Genomic DNA, 21,246 nt, shown 5'->3' with positions numbered 1-21,246 from the left:
TATAAACGATGAAAACCACACCCATGTATGATTTTAAGTCAAAAGTTAGGTTGAGACACTAAATTTATTTATGTCATTTCACAACCAATTTGTGCTTTCATCAAAACTTACATTTTTTTAAACTGCCTTTAGACAAAAATATTTCTTTCTGCCCTACTAATTAAAATTATCTACTTTTCTGCAATAAATTAAAGTGAAATTTAGATATGTACAACACGTCAACCATTTTGATCCATTAAAATAAAATGTAATACTAAATGTCATCAGTTAGTCAGACAATTCTTTCAATCAGAGAGGAAATCTATGTAAGTTCCCTTGTCAATTTACATGGATACATGTACATACATGTACCAGTGTTTAGTAAGCAAGTAAAAATTGAATTCATGGTACCATTAACGTGCCCAACTTTGTACATATCCTGTTGCCAAGCAAATACTCGAGATAATGGACACCAAGCAAACAAACTTGTGTTTATCACCCGAGGTACAAAATCCGATTAACTTTTGAAGGTTTGTAGAAAATATTATTCACAAAAATTTCAGTCCATAGAACTGCTCTAACAATTTGTCATCTGGTTTGGATCAGGATTAGAATTTAGGAACAAAAACCAGTTTTCTGTCAGTGCTCCATAATAATTCTATGTAATCCTCATGGCTCCATTCTTAAGATAACACTAATGTGAGAACGAGAACATGGGATTGAAACCCTGGCCTTTAAAGGGTAATACCACTCCAGGAGATAGAGACATTTTCATAAACTATTGGTTTCAAAGAAATATAAAGTTGATATTGTACCTTTATAGGGTATCTTTGCTGTTGGACATTGCATCATGGGAGTCAGAAGAAATAATATATTCACGTTGCACAATGAACATTCATGATAACTTTTACACTGAAGGGTATAGGCACTCAGGAATCATGAATATTCAGTGTGCAATTTGAATAAATTATTTCTGCTGACTCATATGATACAGTAGTACACTCCACATTACTTATCAAAACAAACAACACACATTGAGTAATCATAAAATCATCTTTTATTGCCAATGAAGTAATTAAGGTTTGTTAACGTCAGGATTTTATTGAACGTTATTAGATAGCAGTAGTTGATGGAAGGATTAAAATTATAGACTTAATCTAGTTCCTGACGACCGTATTCCGATTTTAAACTACATTATCTTCACACATTTCATCTACTCAGTCTCATTACTCAAGGCATTAATTGTGGTTGAACCCCATGGTGGGCGAAATGCTAACAGCACATGTCTAGTAACCCATCACAAATTGACAAGCTGTCGCCATCGACATTAATAGTCATTTGGTACAGCTGTTTGACTTTCGCTATGTCTGATATGATATGATATGGTTGCAAATGTCCAACTGAACTCCATCTGGTCTATTTAAACTGTAAATCACAAGTGGACGTGACGACATCATCATGTTAATATGAACACTGTAGGGAGAGCACAGAATTCTGTGCGAGGGTAATGGAATTGACTATATGTAATGTGTGAAGATAATGTAGAGTAAAATCTGAATACGGTCATAGGGATCTAGACTAAGACTTAGTGTGCCCTTAGTCTAATGACAATTTTTGTTGTAGGTCTAGGTGTTAAAAGTTATGTTTATTTGTGAGTAACCACAAATATTTTGATATGTCATAAATGTGTGACAGTGGCTGTCAAATTACTAGTAGTCAAAATTACACTTGTTGCCACAGAGAACTTCAAATTTTGACGAGGCACAATAAACGGCTGCATGTCAGAGTTGTGTCAAATTGGCTTAGAGGGCTCAATGGTCACCACATTGTAAGGGATAGGACTACCAAATGTTGGTGCATTCTGAGAAATTTATATCACAAACCAGTGACAAAATAATTTGACATAGAGGACACACTGAGTTCGAAACTAGAGTTATATACTATATAGTTATACTCACCAGAGAGGATAAAAAGTAGATTCTTAGAAATATAATTATCATTTGATATGATAGATCAGTAATTAGATATTGCAAGTACTCTTTCAAAAAAAAAAATGAGATTATGTTCTGTAAAGGAGAACACCACTCCAGGACATAAAGACATTTTCAGGAACTTTAGGTTTTGGAAAGTCATGTCATGGTTTTCCATCACCTACATTACATGCAATTTCTGAGAAACATTAAGTTTTCACCCAAGGTAAAGGCTGCTCGAAATCATGAATATTCATGACCTCTAAGAGCCTATTACATTCACTGAAAACATCATGAATATTCATTGTTCAACCATTGCATAAACATTTGTGCTGACTTCCATGAGGCAATGTGGCACTCAGGAAAGGTCCCCAAAATAGGGGACGACTACAAATTGAAATCACAAACAATGTAAGTGATGTAAAACTTTGATATGACTCTCCACAACCCAAAGTTCATAAGAATGCCTTTATGTCCTGGAATGGCGTTCCTCTTGTTTAGTCTAGTACCAATGGGAGTTTGATAGTTCTATACACAGGTCAAAAGGGACACTTGTGTGGGCAATGATTGAAAACAATTCAAAATAAAATATTCTTTCAAAATTATATCCTTGTTTTATATTCGAAACAAATTTAAGATAAAATACTTTCTTTCCAATTGTCTCCATGTTTGTATAGAACCAAAATTGGGGTGGCACTTTTGTAGATGTCACAAGAGACATGTATTGATTCATGTGACAAGTTATTTTATAGTCGAGTAATATAAATTTGTGTATCATTATGCATTCTCCAGATTATTAGGGTGGGGTGGGGGTTTAGCACAACTGAACTGATAAGGTTCAGTAGTGCTATAGGCATGGCAGAGTGTCTGTCCATCTGTATGTCTGTCTGTCTGTGTGTGTGTGTGTGTGTGTGTGTGTGTGTGTGTGTGTGAACAACTTACAGTCAAAACCTGCAGGACTGATTGCCATGATATTTGATGGGTGTATTACCTTGGGTGTTTAGTTGGGAAATTGCTCAAATCATAATGATCTTGCCACCGATGTGTGATTTGGGTAAAAAAAATGTGATTTTTGGTCAAAAAACTTCCAACTCAAAACTACTGGGCAGATCAGATCAGTTTAAAATTTGGCGGGAACATTCTCAGGGGTGTTTAGATTAAGAATTGTTCATGACATGATGAAATTATACATATATTAGGGCTAAAAATGTGTCTTTTGGAGATTGGGGATGTATCTGGGGGTGTATAGATGAAGAAAATTAAGCATATAATGATTTGATCAGTGATATGCAAATTGATGTAAAAATGTGAATTAAAGTACTTGGTCAATGAGACTGAAACTTGGTGAGATGTTTCTAGAAGTGTTATTCTGCAGCCTTTAGTAACATAATTGGCCCAAGCAACCATGACCACACCTTTAGCAACAACCAAATAGCAGTATATTTTGGTCAAATAACAACATCATCTGTTAGGCAAGTGAGTAACCATTCAAAAACATGTATGGAAATACTCCTAGCAACCATGATCATGCCCATTGCAACAGCCAAACGGTGGTGTATTCCACAAAGATAACAGAATTGATAATAAACATTCAAAAAATGTATGTAAATGTGCCTAGTAACAATACCCCACCTATAGCAACAGACAAATGATCACATATATTGAAAGATAACAATAGGGATTAATAGACAAGTGAACAAATGTTCAAAAAACGTATGCAAATATGTCTAGGAACATGACCACGCCCATAGCAACAGCCAAATGATTCTGTATATTACAAAGATAACAACAGGACTGGATAGGCAACTGGATAGTCATTCAGCAAATGAACACATATTTTTAGCATGGACTAGCATGTTTGTAAACATTTTTAAAAAGTGTACAGTTGTGCTACAATGCCATTGGCCATCTTGAACAACAATTAATATCCCATTTTAGACAATACAGGTTGATGAAATGCTCCATCGGGTCAACAATGTCAGCCTCAATCTTGAACAATGAATGCAGTGATACACATGTGCAGCTAACATTACAATGTATGACGGGACAATATCTAAAAACAAGCCTTTGAAGAGATACTCTATATAACTATATCCATATAACTGCCAAATGATCGCAAAATATCAGCTAGGGAGAATTAGCTGAGTATTTATGATGTGGATGTCACGTTTCCTTCAAGGACATCATTTTAGACCGGTGACCAAACGAAATCAAAAATAGTGTAGAGTGGACCCCATTGCAGATGTTCACCTCAAAGACAATCAAACAAACCCCATTTTAGACAAAAATATTAGATAACACACCCCAAAGGATGGCACATACATGTATAATGTATAGCCCAATTTATGGGAAGTATTAAACCTCCCCCATTTTTTCGTCAATTAAATGTTGTTGTAACTTAATACACCTTATTGGTAATCACTCAATCAATCAATCAAAGAGATTTATATAGCGCCAAACTCCACTATATAGTAATGTTCAATGGCGCTTTACAAAAGTGTGGGTATATAGAGATGTCACTGAGTAGGCGCTGCTAAACAGATAAGTCTTGATGCGCTTCTTTTTTTTTTTAAATGTTAAACTTTTTTTTTTAAATTTTTGTGCTGGGAATTCCTCCCAGCGATTTTCTGTTATGCAGACAAATACACACAAACAAACACAAATGCTACAGAGATCCATCTGTGTTTGGGACTATGTGACAGGGCTATGTAGCATGCTCTATATCACGTTGCTGCGGAACTGTCAAGGCTTTCCCAGTCAGTCCACAGGCTATCCCAGAGTCACCCAGGCCCGGCAAACATAGCACCTGCGGGCTCCGTGTGAGTAATCGACCCCAACTTTTCGAGTCATTACTCCAGGAGTCCAAATTCGCACTCGTCTTGTGAGTGAGACACGGCTGAGTGATACAGCCTACCCATCGAGTCTGTAGAACACTCACCCTGGGTTTGGGTCATTCACAGAAAAATCCATGACCTCCCGACTGCTAATCCTGTGCGCTAACCACTACGCTACAGGGAGCCAGTTATGATGCACTTCTTAAAAATATCAAGGCTGGGTGACTGGCGCACTTCCAGAGGGACATTATATAATATGTCATCAATAGCTAGCTTTAGTATTTAACTCAGTATTTTCCATGTCATTTGTATTTTACACTTCAATGGCTGTCTTATCACTTGTGAGTTGCTATGGTTACAGTTCAGTGTACGATTCTTTATATTTGCATACACAGGGGTGATAGGACTGTTACTTCTTCACCATGTAAAAACCTTCAGACAGTGACATGACCAATTTAATAATCATCTTAGCAGGTGTGTTTTTGTGTACTTCTTGTAGAGTTCTGACCATAATGTCTGTACTTTCCAATGCATATGTTTTATAATGTAGTTTCATTATCTTTGAGTTGCTATGGATACATGTCAGGGTATATATGGTTCTTCATCTTTGCATACACAGAACTGCACTCTTCACTGCAACTGTATGAAAACCTTCAGACAGCTACAGTCGTGCTCTGCCACAATAACCTTAGCTGGTATGTCATCTGTTACTGCTACCCCACAAGGCCACATCAGTCCTGCATCATCACTGTCAATGCGGCATATGAATTTACCTTTACTGTTAAACTTCTGAACTCTTCTATTACCTTGCTCTGTGATGTACACATTTCCAGCATTGTCAACAGCTGCTCCCTGTGGCCATTTCAGTTGACCAGGCTCTTCTCCAAACTGACCAAACTGAAATACAAATTGGCAGTCTTCATTGAATACTTGTACACGACCATTGTTTTTGTCTGGTACATAAATCAAACCTTGTCTGCTTATACCTAGATGTTTTGGGGCACTGAATTCACTCTGTCCACTTCCAAATTTACCAAATGTTGAGATGTATTTACCATCCTGGGTGTATTTCTTGACACAGTGTCTTGTCTTGTCAGTAGTATCACTTATTTTTCCATCCCATTCTGTGACATAGACAGCGCCATCTACAGGGCTGATGGCGATCCCACGTGGATACTTCAGTTCATTCTGTCCAAAGCATCTGAGTAGTTTACCATTCTCATCGCTTACAACAATTTGATGGTTCTCGTAATCTGTCATGAAGTAGTTACCATCATCAGACACTGCTACATCAATTGGATAGAAGGTATTCTTAAACTGTGTGAATGTAAAATTTCTTACATGATTGCCATCCCTATCTACTACTTGCATCCTGTTGTTACCCCAATCAGCAACCACATGTTGTCTCCTTTTATTCATGGTAACACTGTATGGACCATTAAATTCTCTTTTCCCTCTACCAATCTTTCCTAGGGTCTTCACCAGTCTTCTATTCACAACAATACTGAAAGGAGATCCTGGTATTGGTTGATCTCCTATTGCCATGGTAACATGGTTTCTGCCTTCCATTTCTCCTCTGACAGTGAAAGTGAGTGTACCATCTCTGTTGTCAGTTACTTTGACATCTTGTCGTGTTCCATCCGGTTTAGTCATCTCAGTTGATACAGGTGGTATTGGTATGACTTGTCTTCCCTGTCTGTCTTTGGTTCTGATCACTATGTCACCTGATTCATCTTCCAATAGCGTAGCTGGAACTTTTTCAACAACACACTGTGCTGCACAGATGTCATTACTTTTAGGTTTTACAACACTGCCACTGCCAGAACTATCTGTTGACTTCTTCGCATCAGCAGGTGATGTTGTAGGGCTAGATTCAGCTGTTGCCATAGCGACATGATGTCCGACAGGCTTGGTTCCTTTGCTTGGAGTAGTGTCATCCATACTATCTGTTGTTCTCTGCAACAATCCCAGCATGCCTTTCTTAGACAGGTCTGCAGAGGGTCTGAACTCTACCTCTTCAGGTTTGGTTTGTTGTTTGATATCCATGGCGATAAGACTTTGAATATGACATACTGTGTCTTGTTTGTTGGACATCAGCTGGGCAGCACCTCCATGATGCATGAATGTTTCTAGATAACCACATGTACTAGAGATATTGCCATGTTTCATTTCCCATTCATCTATTTGGACTTCAGTAGTTTTCACTTTCTGTCCATACTCTGTCTTCAGCTCCTCTACCAATCTCTTCTCTTCCTTCCTTATTTTCTGTACCATCTCTTCGGCTTTCTTTCTCACCTTCTTTTCTTCTCCCAGACACTTTACTTGTAGTCTATCTTTGGTCTGTTTGGCTTCTGACTTGCATCTTTCAGTTTCTTTTTCTTTCCTTCTCAGCTTTGCCACCAATTCTTTCAACTGTGTGATGTACTCATTTGCCACATCTTTCAGTTCTCTGTGGACATGTTTCTCACTACGATGTTTAATCATGGCACAGTCAGTACACATAGTGACTTGACAGGTCTCACAGAAATATTTGACTGCATTCTCAGGATGTATGTTGCAGTAGACGTTTTGTTGCCGTAGCAACCGACTAGTGGTTTTGACTTCTTTGAACTCCTCAAGTTCAACAACATTGTGGTTTCTTGTCACTACCATTCTTCTGTGTGTCTTGGTACAAATTGAGCAAAAATTTGAGCTGCAATCAATGCATCTGTGTGTTGCTGTGTTTTCTTCACACCCTTCACAAAGTCCTGGTTCTGACACATCACTTGCTTTTGTGTTTTTAACGAGATCAAGGAGTGAGTTCATGAAGAAGTTGTCTTGCAGTCCATACACGCCACCTTCTTCTAGTTCACATGGTGTGTCACACGTAGAACAATCTAGTTTGCCAGTTTTCTTGACTAATGTAACCAAACAATCCTGACAAAAGGTGTGTTGACATGGTAGTATTTTGGGATTCTTGTACTGCTCTAAACAAATTGAACAAGAAAGAAAATCCTCACCAAATTCAGCCAGGAATGTGTCCAAATCTGGTGCTGCGGTCGCCATGATGTCTTCAACATAGTCAGTACAACCCAACTAAATATGGAACTGTAATTGCACTCCCCAAGTGTGTTCAGATTGTCTTTGCTGTGATTGTGTCTTGTTTGTTTGTGTCCTAGGTACCATGGATACTAATCTTATATTTAGTGACATAAGGGTCCTGTGACTGGGTCAAATGTCATGTGATGTAGTCAACATTGCATTCTCTGGGAGACATGCAGTACCTTGTACTTGTGATTCAGTAATTTATCAACCTTATCAACAGTAAATAAACTCAGGTGTGTTTTGACAATGCTTGGGTTGGTAAAATCGATGTTGTGTACATTACATGTATAGTGTATATCCTAAGTTCAGTCTTGTAGTAAGACCCTGATCTTCCCTTGGCAGGTTGAAGGAATAAAAAGCCGTGGATGACAGTATCTCTGGTGTACAGCCTTCTGTGTGACCCATAGTCACTTTCAGTGAAGTATTGAAGAAGAATTGACCAAGGGGTCTAGCAGCTGTGTACCATGATGTGATTAATATTTAGTTTACTGCACACTGGGTCGTACAATGATTACAACAAAAGATTTTTTCACTTGAAATATCAGACAGATATCAGATAGATAAAAAAATGTCTACTTGAAATACTTGGTATCTAAACTAATTAACCATTTCAGTTATCAATCATTTGTTTACTACATGTTTGTACCTACCAACCTAGTCATGTTACCTTTGTACAACTGAAATCAAGATATTGTTTTACGTGTTGGCTACCAAACTTATATAAACTGATTTGAACTTTTTAGCCAAGAGTCATGCACACTTCTGTTGTACCGGTATACTTAGTATTTGTATTGCTTCTATTTGACAAGGATATAACAAAATGTTGAATTGACATGGTCATCTATAGAACTGGTGTACAGATTTGAATACTAGTATCTTTGAAGACAGGTCAGACAGGGTCATCTGAAAACCATGATAACTATCCAAATGAACTGATATTCAGCTGTGCCACACATATGGTATAGTGTAGCGGTCTGTGTTTGGTGTGTATGTATGTGTGTGTGTGTGGGGGGGGGGTTCAAGTAGAAAAACATGATAAATATGTTTTATGAATTAAAAATCCAATACCTAATTTATCATCCATATGGCCACTTTAAGTTTCCCTGTTTCCATTTAACACCCCTCTCAAAATAATGGTTCAACCCTTTATACTTGCCCAACTGTCCATGGAGCCATACCATCTCTGGTGCAACTATATGTACATTGGATTCATTAGGGGTGTGATCAGTTGTGGTGTTGTAGGATATAGAAAAGGTATTTTTTCAGTTGGGGGGGGGGCGCATTTTAGTTATCATTGTACAAAAATTATTTTACTTTTAATCGATCTGTTTTGTACCCCTAAATACAAATATTTCTAAAACTGTCTGACAGTCAAATTGAGAAATGGAAGAATTTTGGCTATAGTATCTTGCATGGCACTTGAATACTAAGTACATTCAAATGTCAATAAAAGAACTATTTTTTCCTCACTACATACTGGCTTTGTATTCATAGCACTACATACTACTACATACTGGCTTTGTATTCATAGTGCTACATATTACTACATACTGGCTTTGTATTCATAGCACTACATACTACTACATACTGGCTTTGTATTCATAGCACTACATACTACTACATACTGGCTTTGTATTCATAGTGCTACATACTACTACATACTGACTTTGTATTCATAGCACTACTTACTACTACATACTGGCTTTGTATTCATAGTACTACATACTACTACATACTGATTTGAAATTGATTGTGCTGTCTGAAACAATTATCAATTTTGGCCAATTTAATTAATATTAGGGGGTGGGGGTTGAGGCCTAATTAAAAGAATTCAATTTTTTATCCTATATTGAACTATTGATCTCACCCCATTGTCACTTACAGAATCTTAAAAAGTTTATTCTTACATTATAGCTTACAGATTCTGTAGGACCACACATTTGTCTTCTCAAGACACATATAGATGTCTTGGAAGATTTCAGTCAAGATTTCATTAAAAGTCTTCAAGAGCTGGCGGAGAAACACAATTTCTTGATTTTTGAAGACAGGTGAGTCAACTTTCTTGATTATAGTTTATAGTAAATTTGAAATGACTTTCAAAGGAAAGTACAAGTGCAGATAAGGAAGATATCTTCTCCATGTCTATGGTTCAAGCTGTCATAATTTTATGCTTGCCTAGTTATACATAATACATTATGAGTAAACACCTTTACACTAGCTATTCACCCATTTTGTGATCTTAGTTCCTAACTAACAATAGAAAATGATTGAACCAAACCAAATGTGTGAAAATATAGGGGTGAACAAATCAGTCAAGAGATGTTCATCATTATTACTAAATTCAAACTGAATGCAATGGTTAGTCAGCAGCTATATCAGTGCCACCTAGGATCAAAACTCAGAACCCTCTCTCAAAGGGTGCTAACAACTGCTTGGCTGTATACTGTAAACATATTTATATTCTATTAACTACAGTAGTTGGTATGTTCTCTTTGTAGGAAATTTGCTGACATTGGTAACACAGTAAAACATCAGTACAGCCAGGGTATATATAAAATCAGTGACTGGGCTCATATAGTAAATGCTCACACTGTACCAGGTGAAGGAATTATCAAAGGACTTAAAGAGATTGGTCTACCCAAACAAAGAGGGTGTTTATTGATTGCTGGAATGAGTTCACAAGGCACCCTAGCTACTGGAGATTATACCAAGGGTATGTATAAAAAAAAGTATTTAACCAATGACAGATGGAGTCTTAATATCATGACTTTTGACTTTTATCCTGGAGCTAAGCATGCCTCAGATATGAAGATTTCACAAAGCCCCCTAGCTACTGGAGTTTATACCAAAGGTTTGTATTTAACCAGTGAGAGATGATGTCGTCATAAAAATGTAGTCAGTTACACTAAAGCATCTCTAAAGTTGTGCTACATATTCCAAACAAAAGTGGAATTAATTGAAATTTTGTATTATCTCTACTTCTGCAGCATCTGTCAAGATGGCAGAAGACAATGCTGATTTTGTGATGGGGTTTATATGCACCTCACGACACACTAATGACCCAAGATTTATCCACATGACACCAGGTAAGAAAAATAGTTCCAAAGAGAACTTTACTCCAACGCCAATCTGATTAAAATCTGATGTAGGAAACTTGATGCTATTTCTTTATTTACCTTATACTTTTATGCTGTTTGTTCTTTTAACAAATATAAAGCACAAAAATACATTTTTTTACTGCAAATTGTTCACTCTAATTTGATTTTAGGTGTCCAGCTAGGTGGTGGAGGTGACACCCTAGGTCAGCAATATTTAACACCAGAGGAAGTAGTAACAAACAGAGGAACTGATGTGATTATTGTGGGACGTGGTATTTACAAGGTGAGAGTGAATGATTTCAAAAGTGTGGAATATTTAAAACACTTTTACATGTACAGATTTTTAAATAATATTTACTACCTACAAATTACGGCTTCTACAACCCAATGTTGTACAAAAAAATTATACTTATAATTATACACCCACCCAGTACAGTTACAAAGGATATGTTTATCTCACTGAAAACATATATTTAATATTTTCTGATTACATTACTGTCAATATTTTACAAACCTAATTTTATGTCATTTTTACTGTTATTATATTTCAGGCCGATGATCCTGCCAGTGCTGCCAAAGAGTTCAAAGAAGCAGGCTATAGAGCTTACCAAAACCAACATATAGAGTTTACACTTTAAATACTATAGAGCCATTATTTTGGGACATTCTGTTATAAGAAATATACTTGTAGGACCATGTTGAAAGTCAAGAATTTCATATTTTAAAAAACTACTGCCATAGGCCCATGAAATAGAATTTTCATTGCATGTAGTATTCATGTTTGTTTGGTACACTTGATGGACAATCTATGGCTAGAAAACATAACAGCTTGGAAACTGAACTTCTTCATTAGAACACAGGGCACAACATCACATCAAGCCCATCTTTCAGTATCAAGCCAACCTTTCAACATGGTTTCAACATCTAGCCCATTTTCACTGTGATAACTACTTTACTATAGATAATACCTGTGTAATCATTTCAACAACATAGCCTGTACTCTCTATATCCCTAACCCTAATGTTAACTTCATCGTTTTAATGGTTTATAATATGAAGGCTATGATACACAACTTACATGTTGTTTACAGTGAACTAAGTGTACATGTCATATTTAATCATTTTGCTTTGAATAAAATCACAATCTATAGAACAATTATTTTATCACCATAACCTCTATACTCAGTTATAGATTACACGTCGTATGTATTGGGCCTAGTCTTGCCTGGTCTTTCTATTACGAGCTCCATGCCTGGAATTCCTTATTCAGAAGTGAAGTAAATGGACATTGTAAAAAGATAACAACTTATCATTGTTATGCAATGTTTATTGTTTATCACTGGCCCATTACAAGAAGGCCACTTAGTTTATTCTTATTTCTACAGCATGACACAAGCCCATAACATGAAGGCCACTTAGTTTATTCTTATTTCTACAGCATGACACAAGCCCATAACATGAAGGCCACCTAGTTTATTCTTATTTCTACAGCATGACACAAGCCCATACGAAGAAGGCCACTTAGTTTATTCTTATTTCTACAGCGTGAAAGAAGGAAAATATTGTGGTGGGGCGCAATATGGAGGGGGGGGGATATCCAATTGTGTTCTGTATCTTGTAGCAAGATAAATGTAGCAAGTGGATGTTAATAATCGTCAAAAATGTATTATTAACAATAAAAAAAACATTTCTGAATTATCTTCTGGTTTCGTCTAATGATTTCAACCCTTCTTCTTCACATGGCAAGTTGATCTATTTTCTCTCAACTTATCAAATGATATTGTCTGTCTCATTCCCATGTACATTATGTATTTACCAACAATAAGGTGACAGGTGTAAAAGTTTTCTTACTACATCAGTAACCCGGAAGATTTCACCTATAAACGATAAAAACCATACCCATGTGTGATTTTAAGTCAAAAGTTTGAGAAACTATATTTATGTCATTTCACATCCAATTTGTGCTTTCATCAAAACTTACATTTTTTTAAAACTGCCTTTAGACAAAAATATTTCTTTCTGCCCTACTAATTAAAATTATCTATTTTTCTGCAATAAATTAAAGCGAAACTTAGATATGTAAAACGCATGTGAGCCCTTTTGATATTGAAATAGTGCCCTCTCAGACAACATTTGTGAACTGGCTATCAGCATGGTCAGATTATGGTCTTGTAATGTATTAAGCTGCACAAGTGTTGCACACCAACTTCTTTTTATTTTTGTAAGTGACCACAAATAATTCATTGATGACTAATTATTGTATTAAATTGAATATGAATAATATAAAACAATTTACATGTGTTTATCAACATTTGTTTATTTACATGATGTCATTTTTTTTATTGCTGATAAAATGGACGTTATAAATTCCTGCATCACTGTATTAAGAGAGCCTCGTTAGTTTGTACAACTGCCGACATCAGACCATGGACAAACTGAACCTGTTAGAGATAGGGAAAGTAAACAACTCAATTTGATTAGTAACACTTGGCCAAGCATGTTGGAAGTACGGAGACTTTTATTACATTTCATCATTTGATATGTAGTGAGTTTTATGACCACGTTATATAATATGTCTCTTTCACAAACAAATTTCCAATTCCCCTGGCATTTCATGTACACATAAAGAGGCCATAAAACTGTTCTTGTCAAACCATGGTGTGTAATACAAGTCTCTGTTCCAACATGCTATGCCAAGTGTTATTAATCCAATTCAGTTGTTTACTTTCTTTGTTTACCGTAGGTTCCATTTGTGCACGGTCTGATGTCAGCAATTGTAAAACATCTTGGTGGTATATTTGATTTTTGAGGACACCGAATTGTACCAAATTCCGTTAGTTATTATAAGTTTCCAAAGTTACAAAGACATAACTATTTAGTGTACCATGATTCAAATGTCACATAGACTGAAAACATGTCAGTGTATGCCGCCACTACAGTTTAGAAATATGATTTCTTTTGTTCTAATGTGAAGTGTAAATTCACATTATAGTACACGATGTTATTGTTGTAGATACAGTGCTGGAAACTGCAAATATGTCAGTGTATGCTGCCATCACAGTTTTGAAAAATGACTTTTTTTGTTTTCTGGAAACATGTCCGTGCATATACAAATGCACCAGGTTTACAGTATTCCATACCACCACAGTTCAAAAATATAATTTCTTTTGTTTTTATAAGCATTTTAAACTCATTTTTTGCATCCCCTGCAGTATTCCATTGATACACTGTACAGTCATACAAACTTATGACGTGATGAGGTCAAACCAGTTGTAACATTTTAACACAGTTGTAGTATTTTTTCTCTAAACTTCACTTAAACTGTTATGATTAATCAAAATGAAATGTAATACGAATTGTCATCAGTTAGTCAGACAATTCTGTCAATCAGAGAGGAAATCTGTGTAAGTTCCCTTGTCAATTTACATGGATATATGTACATACATGTACCAGTGTTTAGTAAGCAAGTAAAAATTGAGTTTTAGGTACCATGAATGTGCACAACTGTGTACACATCCTGTTGCCAAGCAAATACTGGAGATAATGGACATCAGGCAAACAAACTTGTGTTTATCACCAGAGGTTCAAAATCCGATGAACTTTTGAAGGTTTGTAGAAAATATGCTACTCACTAAAATATCAATCCACAGAACTGCTCTTATAATTTGTAATTAAAAGATCTGGTTTGGATCAGGATTATAATTTAATTGTGAAAAAAAACAGTTTTCTGTCAAAGTGATAGAAAAAGTTGGTCCCGAACAACAGAAAGATTCTATGTTATCCTGACGGTTCCATTCCTAAGATAACACTAATACAAGAACCTGGGATTGAAACCCTGGCCTTTAAAAGGAAATGTCACTTCATTTTCATAAACTATTGGTTCTGAAGAATGATTTTATGATTTAATGATGAACTGCAATACTTCAAGTTGATCTCGTACCTTTATAGGGTATCTTGGTTGGGTTAGTAGCCACAAATATTTTGATATCATAAATATGTGACAATGGCTCATAAAATTTGTCAAAGTTGTTCTTATTGCCACATAATGAGAGAATTTCACATTTTGACGAGGCACAATAAATGGCTGTGTATCAGCGGTGTGTCAAATTGGCTTAGAGGGCTGAATGGTCACCGCATTGTAAGGGATAGGGGAATACCAAATGTTGGTGCATCCAGAGAAATTTATATCACAAACCAGTGACAAGTCAATTTGACTTAAAGGACACACTGACTTCAAAACAAGAGTTCTACTCACTAGGTAGGATAAAATGTAGATTCTTAGAATATCATTTGATATGACCAGATATTGCAAGTACTCTTTCCACAAAAATAAGATTATGTTCTGTAAAGGGGAACACCACTCCAGGACATAAAGGCATTTTCAGGAACTTTAGGTTCTGGAGTGGAGAGTCCTGTCATACTTTTACATCACCTACATTGTATGTAATTTCAGAGAAACATTAAGTTTTCACCAAAGGTAAAGGTTGCTTGGGATCATGAATATTCATTGTTCAACCATTGCATAAACATTTGTGCTGACTCCCATGAGGCAATGTGATCCACAGCAAAGATCCCCAAAATAGGGGACGACTTCAAATTGATGTTTCTCAGAAATCACAAACAATGTAAGTGATGTAAAACTTTGACATGACTCTCCACAACCCAAAGTTCATGAAAATGCCTTTATGTCCAGGAGTGGTGTTCCTCTTTAAATGTGTTTTCTTGTTTAGTGTAGTACCAATGGGAGTTTGATAGTTCTGTACATAGGTCAAAAGGGAAACATATTGTGTGTCATGATTGAAAACAATTTAAGATAAAATAGGCTGTCAAAATTGTAACCTTGTTTTATATCGTACTACGATGTGCACATCCTAGTGCTAAGGATGTACAAGGTTCCCTGTGTATACCAACAATTCGTTTTGATGTACACAATATACACCCTCCCCTCACAATTCCATGTTTTCCCCTCCCACTGTATCAAAATCAGGACTTTCCTGTCGTAATTCTCCCTTGTTTGCTCATCTCCCACTACCGATTAAAAAAGATTTCCTGCCCACTGGAAAACAGCTTCGTTGACTGCACCCGAACATTATTTTTATAATGAAGACAAATGTCATGAACACAACAGCTGTATTTTTATATGATAAAATGTTATAGTCACCTCTTGGTTAATATGCATGTATACATGTATACATGTATTTAGTAGTGTATATGGTTCACTATATTTGCATACAGAAGACATTAACTTTAACTGATGTTCATACAACATCCTAGCCAGTTGACTGCTTTCTAGTTTCCACCAACGTTGGGGAAAGGTACCAATTTTAGTTCTGGTAAGGGTATGTGTCCAATGCTGCCAAATCCAGACCCCATTTCAGACCCATCTTGACCAAAAATTGATATCCCATTTTAGACAATACAAGTTGATCAAATGCTCCATTGGGTCAAAAACGTCAGCTTCCATCTTGAAAAAATGAATGCAGTGATACACATGTGTAGTCAACGTTGATCAACATGATGGGGCAAAATCTCATCGTTATAAGCCACAGCCTCTCTTACAGCATCGTCCAAGACACACCACCAAGTGGCCATGTTCCATTAACATAGAAATTGATTATTCCTGCATAGCTAATTTCATTGTTTTGCATATCAACACAACAACCAATCAGACTGCCTCATGCATATCACATGATCTACAGTCGCAGAAGAAATAACAGCTCTGGTTTGTGAGAATGCAAAATATAAAACCAAGAATTTCTAGATATACTCTGCTGATTATATATCTAATAACTGGCAAATGATAGCACTATATCAGCTAGGAAATTAGCTGAGTATTTATGATGTGGATGTCACGTTTCCTTCCAGGACATCACTTTAGACTGGTGACCAAACAAAATCAAAAATAGTGTAGAGCGGACCCCATTGCAAATGTTCACCTCTAAAAGAAGCAAACCCCGTTTTAGACCCAAATATTAGATAACACACCCCTAAACTCCCCTATTTTGTCAATGTATAATACATGTACATGTATGTCATGGATTACTAGATTCAGTATTTAACTCAGTATTTTCCATGTCATTTGTACTTCAATGTCTGTTGCTATGGTTACAGTTCAGTGTGTACTATTCTTTATATTTGCATACACAGGGGTGACAGGACTCATATCTCTTCTCCATGTAAAAACCTTCAGACAGTGATGTGATTAATTAATCATCTTAGCAGATGTGTTTTTGTGTACTTCTTGTAGTGTTCTGACCACAATGTCTGTACTTTCCAATGCATATATTTTCTAATTTAGTTTCATTATCTTTGAGTTGCTATGGATACAGTTCAAAGTATATGTGGTTCTGTATCTTGCATACACAGAACTGTTCACTCTTCACTGCAACTGTGTGAAAACCTTGAGGCAGTTACCCTGGTAGTCTGCCACAATAACCTTAGCTGGTATGTCATCTGTTACTGCTACACCCATGGGCCACATCAGTCTGGCATCATCACTATCAATACGACATATGAATTTACCTTTACTGTTGAACTTCTGAACTCTCTTGTTACCTTGCTCTGTGATGTACACATTGCCAGCATTGTCAACAGCTGCTCCGTCTGGCCATTTCAGTTGACCACAATCTTCTCCAAACTGACCAAACTGAAATACAAATCGGCAGTCTTCATTGAATACTTGTACACGGTTATTGTTCTGGTCTGGTACATAAATCAAACCTTGTCTGCTTATAGCTGGATATTTGGGTCCATAGAATTCACCCTGTCCACTTCCAAATTTACCAAAGGTTGAGATGTATTTACCATCTTGGGTGTATTTGCTGACACAGTGTCTTGTCTTGTCAGTATTGTCAGCTATTTTTAAATCCCATTCTGTGACATAGACAGCGCCATCTACAGGGCTAATAGTGATCCCATGTGGATACTTCAGTTTATTCTGTCCAAAGCATCTGAGTAGTTTACCATTCTCATCACTTACTACAATTTGATGGTTGTTATAATCTGTCATGAGATAGTTACCATCATCAGACACTGCTACGTCCCTTGGATAGAAGGTATTCTTAAACTGTGTGAATGTGAAACTTCTTACATGATTGCCATATATGTCTATTACTTGTATCTTTCTGTTTCCATATTCAGCAACCACATGTTGTCTCCTTTTATTCATGGCAACACTGTATGGACTATCAAATTCTCCTTTCCCACTACCATACTTTCCTATAATCTTCACCAGTCTTCTATTCACAAAAATGCTAAAAGGAGATCCAGGTATTGGTTGATCTCTGATCACCATGGTAACTTGATGTCTACCTTCCACTTCTCCTCTGACAGTGAATGCTAGTGTACCATCTCTGTTGTCAGTTACTTTGACATCCTGCCTTGTTCCATCCGGTTTAGTCATCTCAGCAGATACAGGTGGTATTGGTATGACTTGTCTTCCCTGGCTGTCTTTGGTTCTGATCACTATGTCACCTGATTCATCTTCCAATAGCTTAGCTGGAACATTTTCAACAACACACTGTGCTGCACAGATGTCATTACTTTTAGGTTTTACAACACTGCCACTACCAGAACTATCTGTGGACTTCTTTTCTTCAGTAGTTGGCTGTGTGGGTCTAGACGCAGCTGTTGTCATGGCGACATAATGACCAACAGGCTTGATGCCTCTGCTAGTAGTGTCATCCATACTATGTGTTTTTCTGTACAGTAATCCCAGCATGCCTTTCTCAGACATGTCTGCAGAGGGTCTGAACTCAACCTCTTCAGGTTTGGTTTGTTGTTTGGTATCCATGGCGATAAGACCTTGAATGTGACGTACTGTGTCTTGTTTGTTGGACATCAGCTGGGCAGCACTTCCATGATGCATGAATGTTTCTAGATAACCACATGTACTAGAGATATTGCCATGTTTCATTTCCCATTCATCTATTTGGACTTCAGTAGTTTTCACTTTCTGTCCATACTCTGTCTTCAACTCATCTACCAATCTCTTCTCTTCCTTCCTTATTTTCTGTACCATCTCCTCTGCTTTCTTTCTCACCTTCGTTTCGTCTTCTAGACACTTTACTTGTAGTCTCTCTTTGGTCTGTTTGGCTTCTGACCTGCATCTTTCCATTTCTTTTTCTTTCCTTCTCAGCTTTGCGACTAATTCTGTCAATTTTGTGATGTATTCATCTGCCACATCTTTGAGTTCTCTGTGGACATGTTTCTCACTGCGATGTTTAATCATGGCACAGTCAGTACACATAGTGACTTGACAGGTCTCACAGAAATATTTGACTGCATTCTCAGGATGTATGTTGCAGTAGACGTTTTGTTGCCGTAGCAACCGACTAGTGGTTTTGACTTCTTTGAACTCCTCAAGTTCAACAACATTGTGGTTTCTTGTCATTGCCATTCTTCTGTGTGTCTTGGTACAGTTTGGGCAAAAATTTAAGTTGCAGTCAACACATCTGTATGTTGCTGTGTTTTCTTCACATCCTTCACAAAGCCCTGGTTCTGAAACATCACTTGGTTTTGTGTTTTTAACCAGATTAAGCAATGAGTTCATGAAGAAGTTGTCTTGCAGTTCAGACATGCCTTTTACTGGAAGTGTCACACGTGTGTCACACGTAGAACAATTTAGTTTGCCAGTTTTCTTGACTAATGTAACCAAGCAATCCTGACAAAAGGTGTGTTGACATGGTAGTATTTTGGGATTCTTGTACTGCTCTAAACAAACTGAACAAGAAAGAAAACCCTCACCAAATTCAGCCAGGAAGGTGTCCAAAGCAGGAGCTGCAGTGGCCATGATATATTTAGTATCGTCAGCACAACCCAATAAAGTGGACCTGTAATCTTACTCCCCAAGTTTGTTCAAATTTTCTTTGCACTCACTTTGTTTTGTTTGTTTTCTGTTCTAGTTACCATGGATAATAACGTATATACAAAGACAAAGGGGGCCTTTGACAAAGGTAAACTGTCATAGATGGGTTAACATTGCATTCTTTAGCCCAAAGAGATCTGCTGATCTGTGTCATTTTATAGCACTACACATCACTGCACTACACACACTTCATTTTACCTCCCAAATTGGGAGACATTTAGTAGCCATGTATATCTGATTCAGCGATTTATCAACTTTATCCACAGCAAGTGATTAAAATCAGGCATCTTTTAATCATGTCTGGGTTGGTAAAATCGATTATGATGTATGGTACTATTACAATGCGTACCATTTATTTCAAAATCTGTGTCACTTTGGTTGATTAACTTAGTTTACTCTACAGTGTATAATGTATGGTAAAATGAGGATTAGGAAGATTTCAACCTCAAAGTAACATATCATAAAATTCTACTTGAAATACTTGATATGTAAACTAAAAAAAAAACAATTCAGTCATCAATCATTTGTTTACTAAGTGTTTGCAACTACCAACCTAGCCCTGTTACCTTTGTACAACTGAAATCAAGATATCGTTTTATGTGTTTGTCTACCAAACTTATATAAACTGATTTAAACTATTTAGCCAAGTGTCATGCACACTTCTGTTGTACTGGTATACTTAGTATTTGTACAGTTATTATTTGACATGGATTATGGCAAACTGTTGGCACTATATGGTAGACATTAAGTCTGGTACAAATGTAGATGTGTACATGAATGTCTTTGAATAGAGGTCAGACAGGGTCATCTGCAGATGTGCAGATTTGAATACTAATATCGTTGAAGACAGGTACGGGTCAGACTGGGTCATCTGAAAAATATTACATCCAACCGAACTTAGGTCAGTAGTGCTATACATTTGGTAAAGTGTGTGTGTGTGTGTGTGTGTGTGTGTGTGTGTGTGTGTGTGTGTGTGTGTTTGTGTCTCTGTCTGTGTCAGGTGTGTATGTATGTATCTATGTGTGTCTCTGTGTTTGTGTGTGTCTAAGTAGTGTAAATGATAAAGTTAAAATTATCTATTTTTGTTTAATAAAGTGAAATTTTGATATGAAAAACACGGTCACAATTCGTGAATGAGCTGGTACAGTGGTATGTACGTACCTGAGCCCTTTTTGATATTGAAATAGCGCCCTCTCAGACGACATTTATGAACTGACTATCAGCATGGTCATGGTCTTGTAATGTAACTGCACAAGCTTTGCACACCAACGTTCCGTTTAGTTTTTAAAGTGACCATAAACTATTTATTGATGACTAATCATTGTATTAAATTGAATATGAATAACATAATATAAAATTTACACGTGTTTATCAACGTTGTTTACTTGCATGATGTAATTATTTTCGATTACTTAT

At 36.6% G+C, this 21,246-nt stretch overlaps 2 protein-coding genes across 2 annotated transcripts; one reads left to right on the top strand and one right to left on the bottom strand.

Annotated features, from left to right (window-relative positions):
• Positions 1-393: 393 nt before the first annotated feature.
• On the top strand, positions 394-11,603 carry LOC144448266 (uridine 5'-monophosphate synthase-like; the record flags this gene model as incomplete). The annotated part of the gene is given in 7 exon segments (XM_078138447.1): positions 394-483; positions 8,428-8,455; positions 9,789-9,915; positions 10,366-10,580; positions 10,855-10,953; positions 11,136-11,248; positions 11,517-11,603. Coding segments are annotated over 7 exon segments (759 nt in total), but the record flags the coding sequence as incomplete, so codon positions are not given.
• A 5,740-nt stretch (positions 11,604-17,343) lies between these two features.
• LOC144448130 (E3 ubiquitin-protein ligase TRIM71-like) lies at positions 17,344-19,755 on the bottom strand. The gene has a single exon (XM_078138282.1). It carries the CDS (start codon positions 19,753-19,755, stop codon positions 17,344-17,346), a length of 2,412 nt encoding a protein of 803 aa, XP_077994408.1.
• Positions 19,756-21,246: the final 1,491 nt, after the last annotated feature.

This window comes from Glandiceps talaboti, chromosome 17 (genome assembly GCF_964340395.1).
Source record: "Glandiceps talaboti chromosome 17, keGlaTala1.1, whole genome shotgun sequence".
Lineage (NCBI taxonomy): Eukaryota > Metazoa > Hemichordata > Enteropneusta > Spengelidae > Glandiceps > Glandiceps talaboti.
The sequence above is the reverse complement of the archived record's forward strand: the minus strand, read 5'-3'. Positions and strand labels throughout refer to the sequence as shown.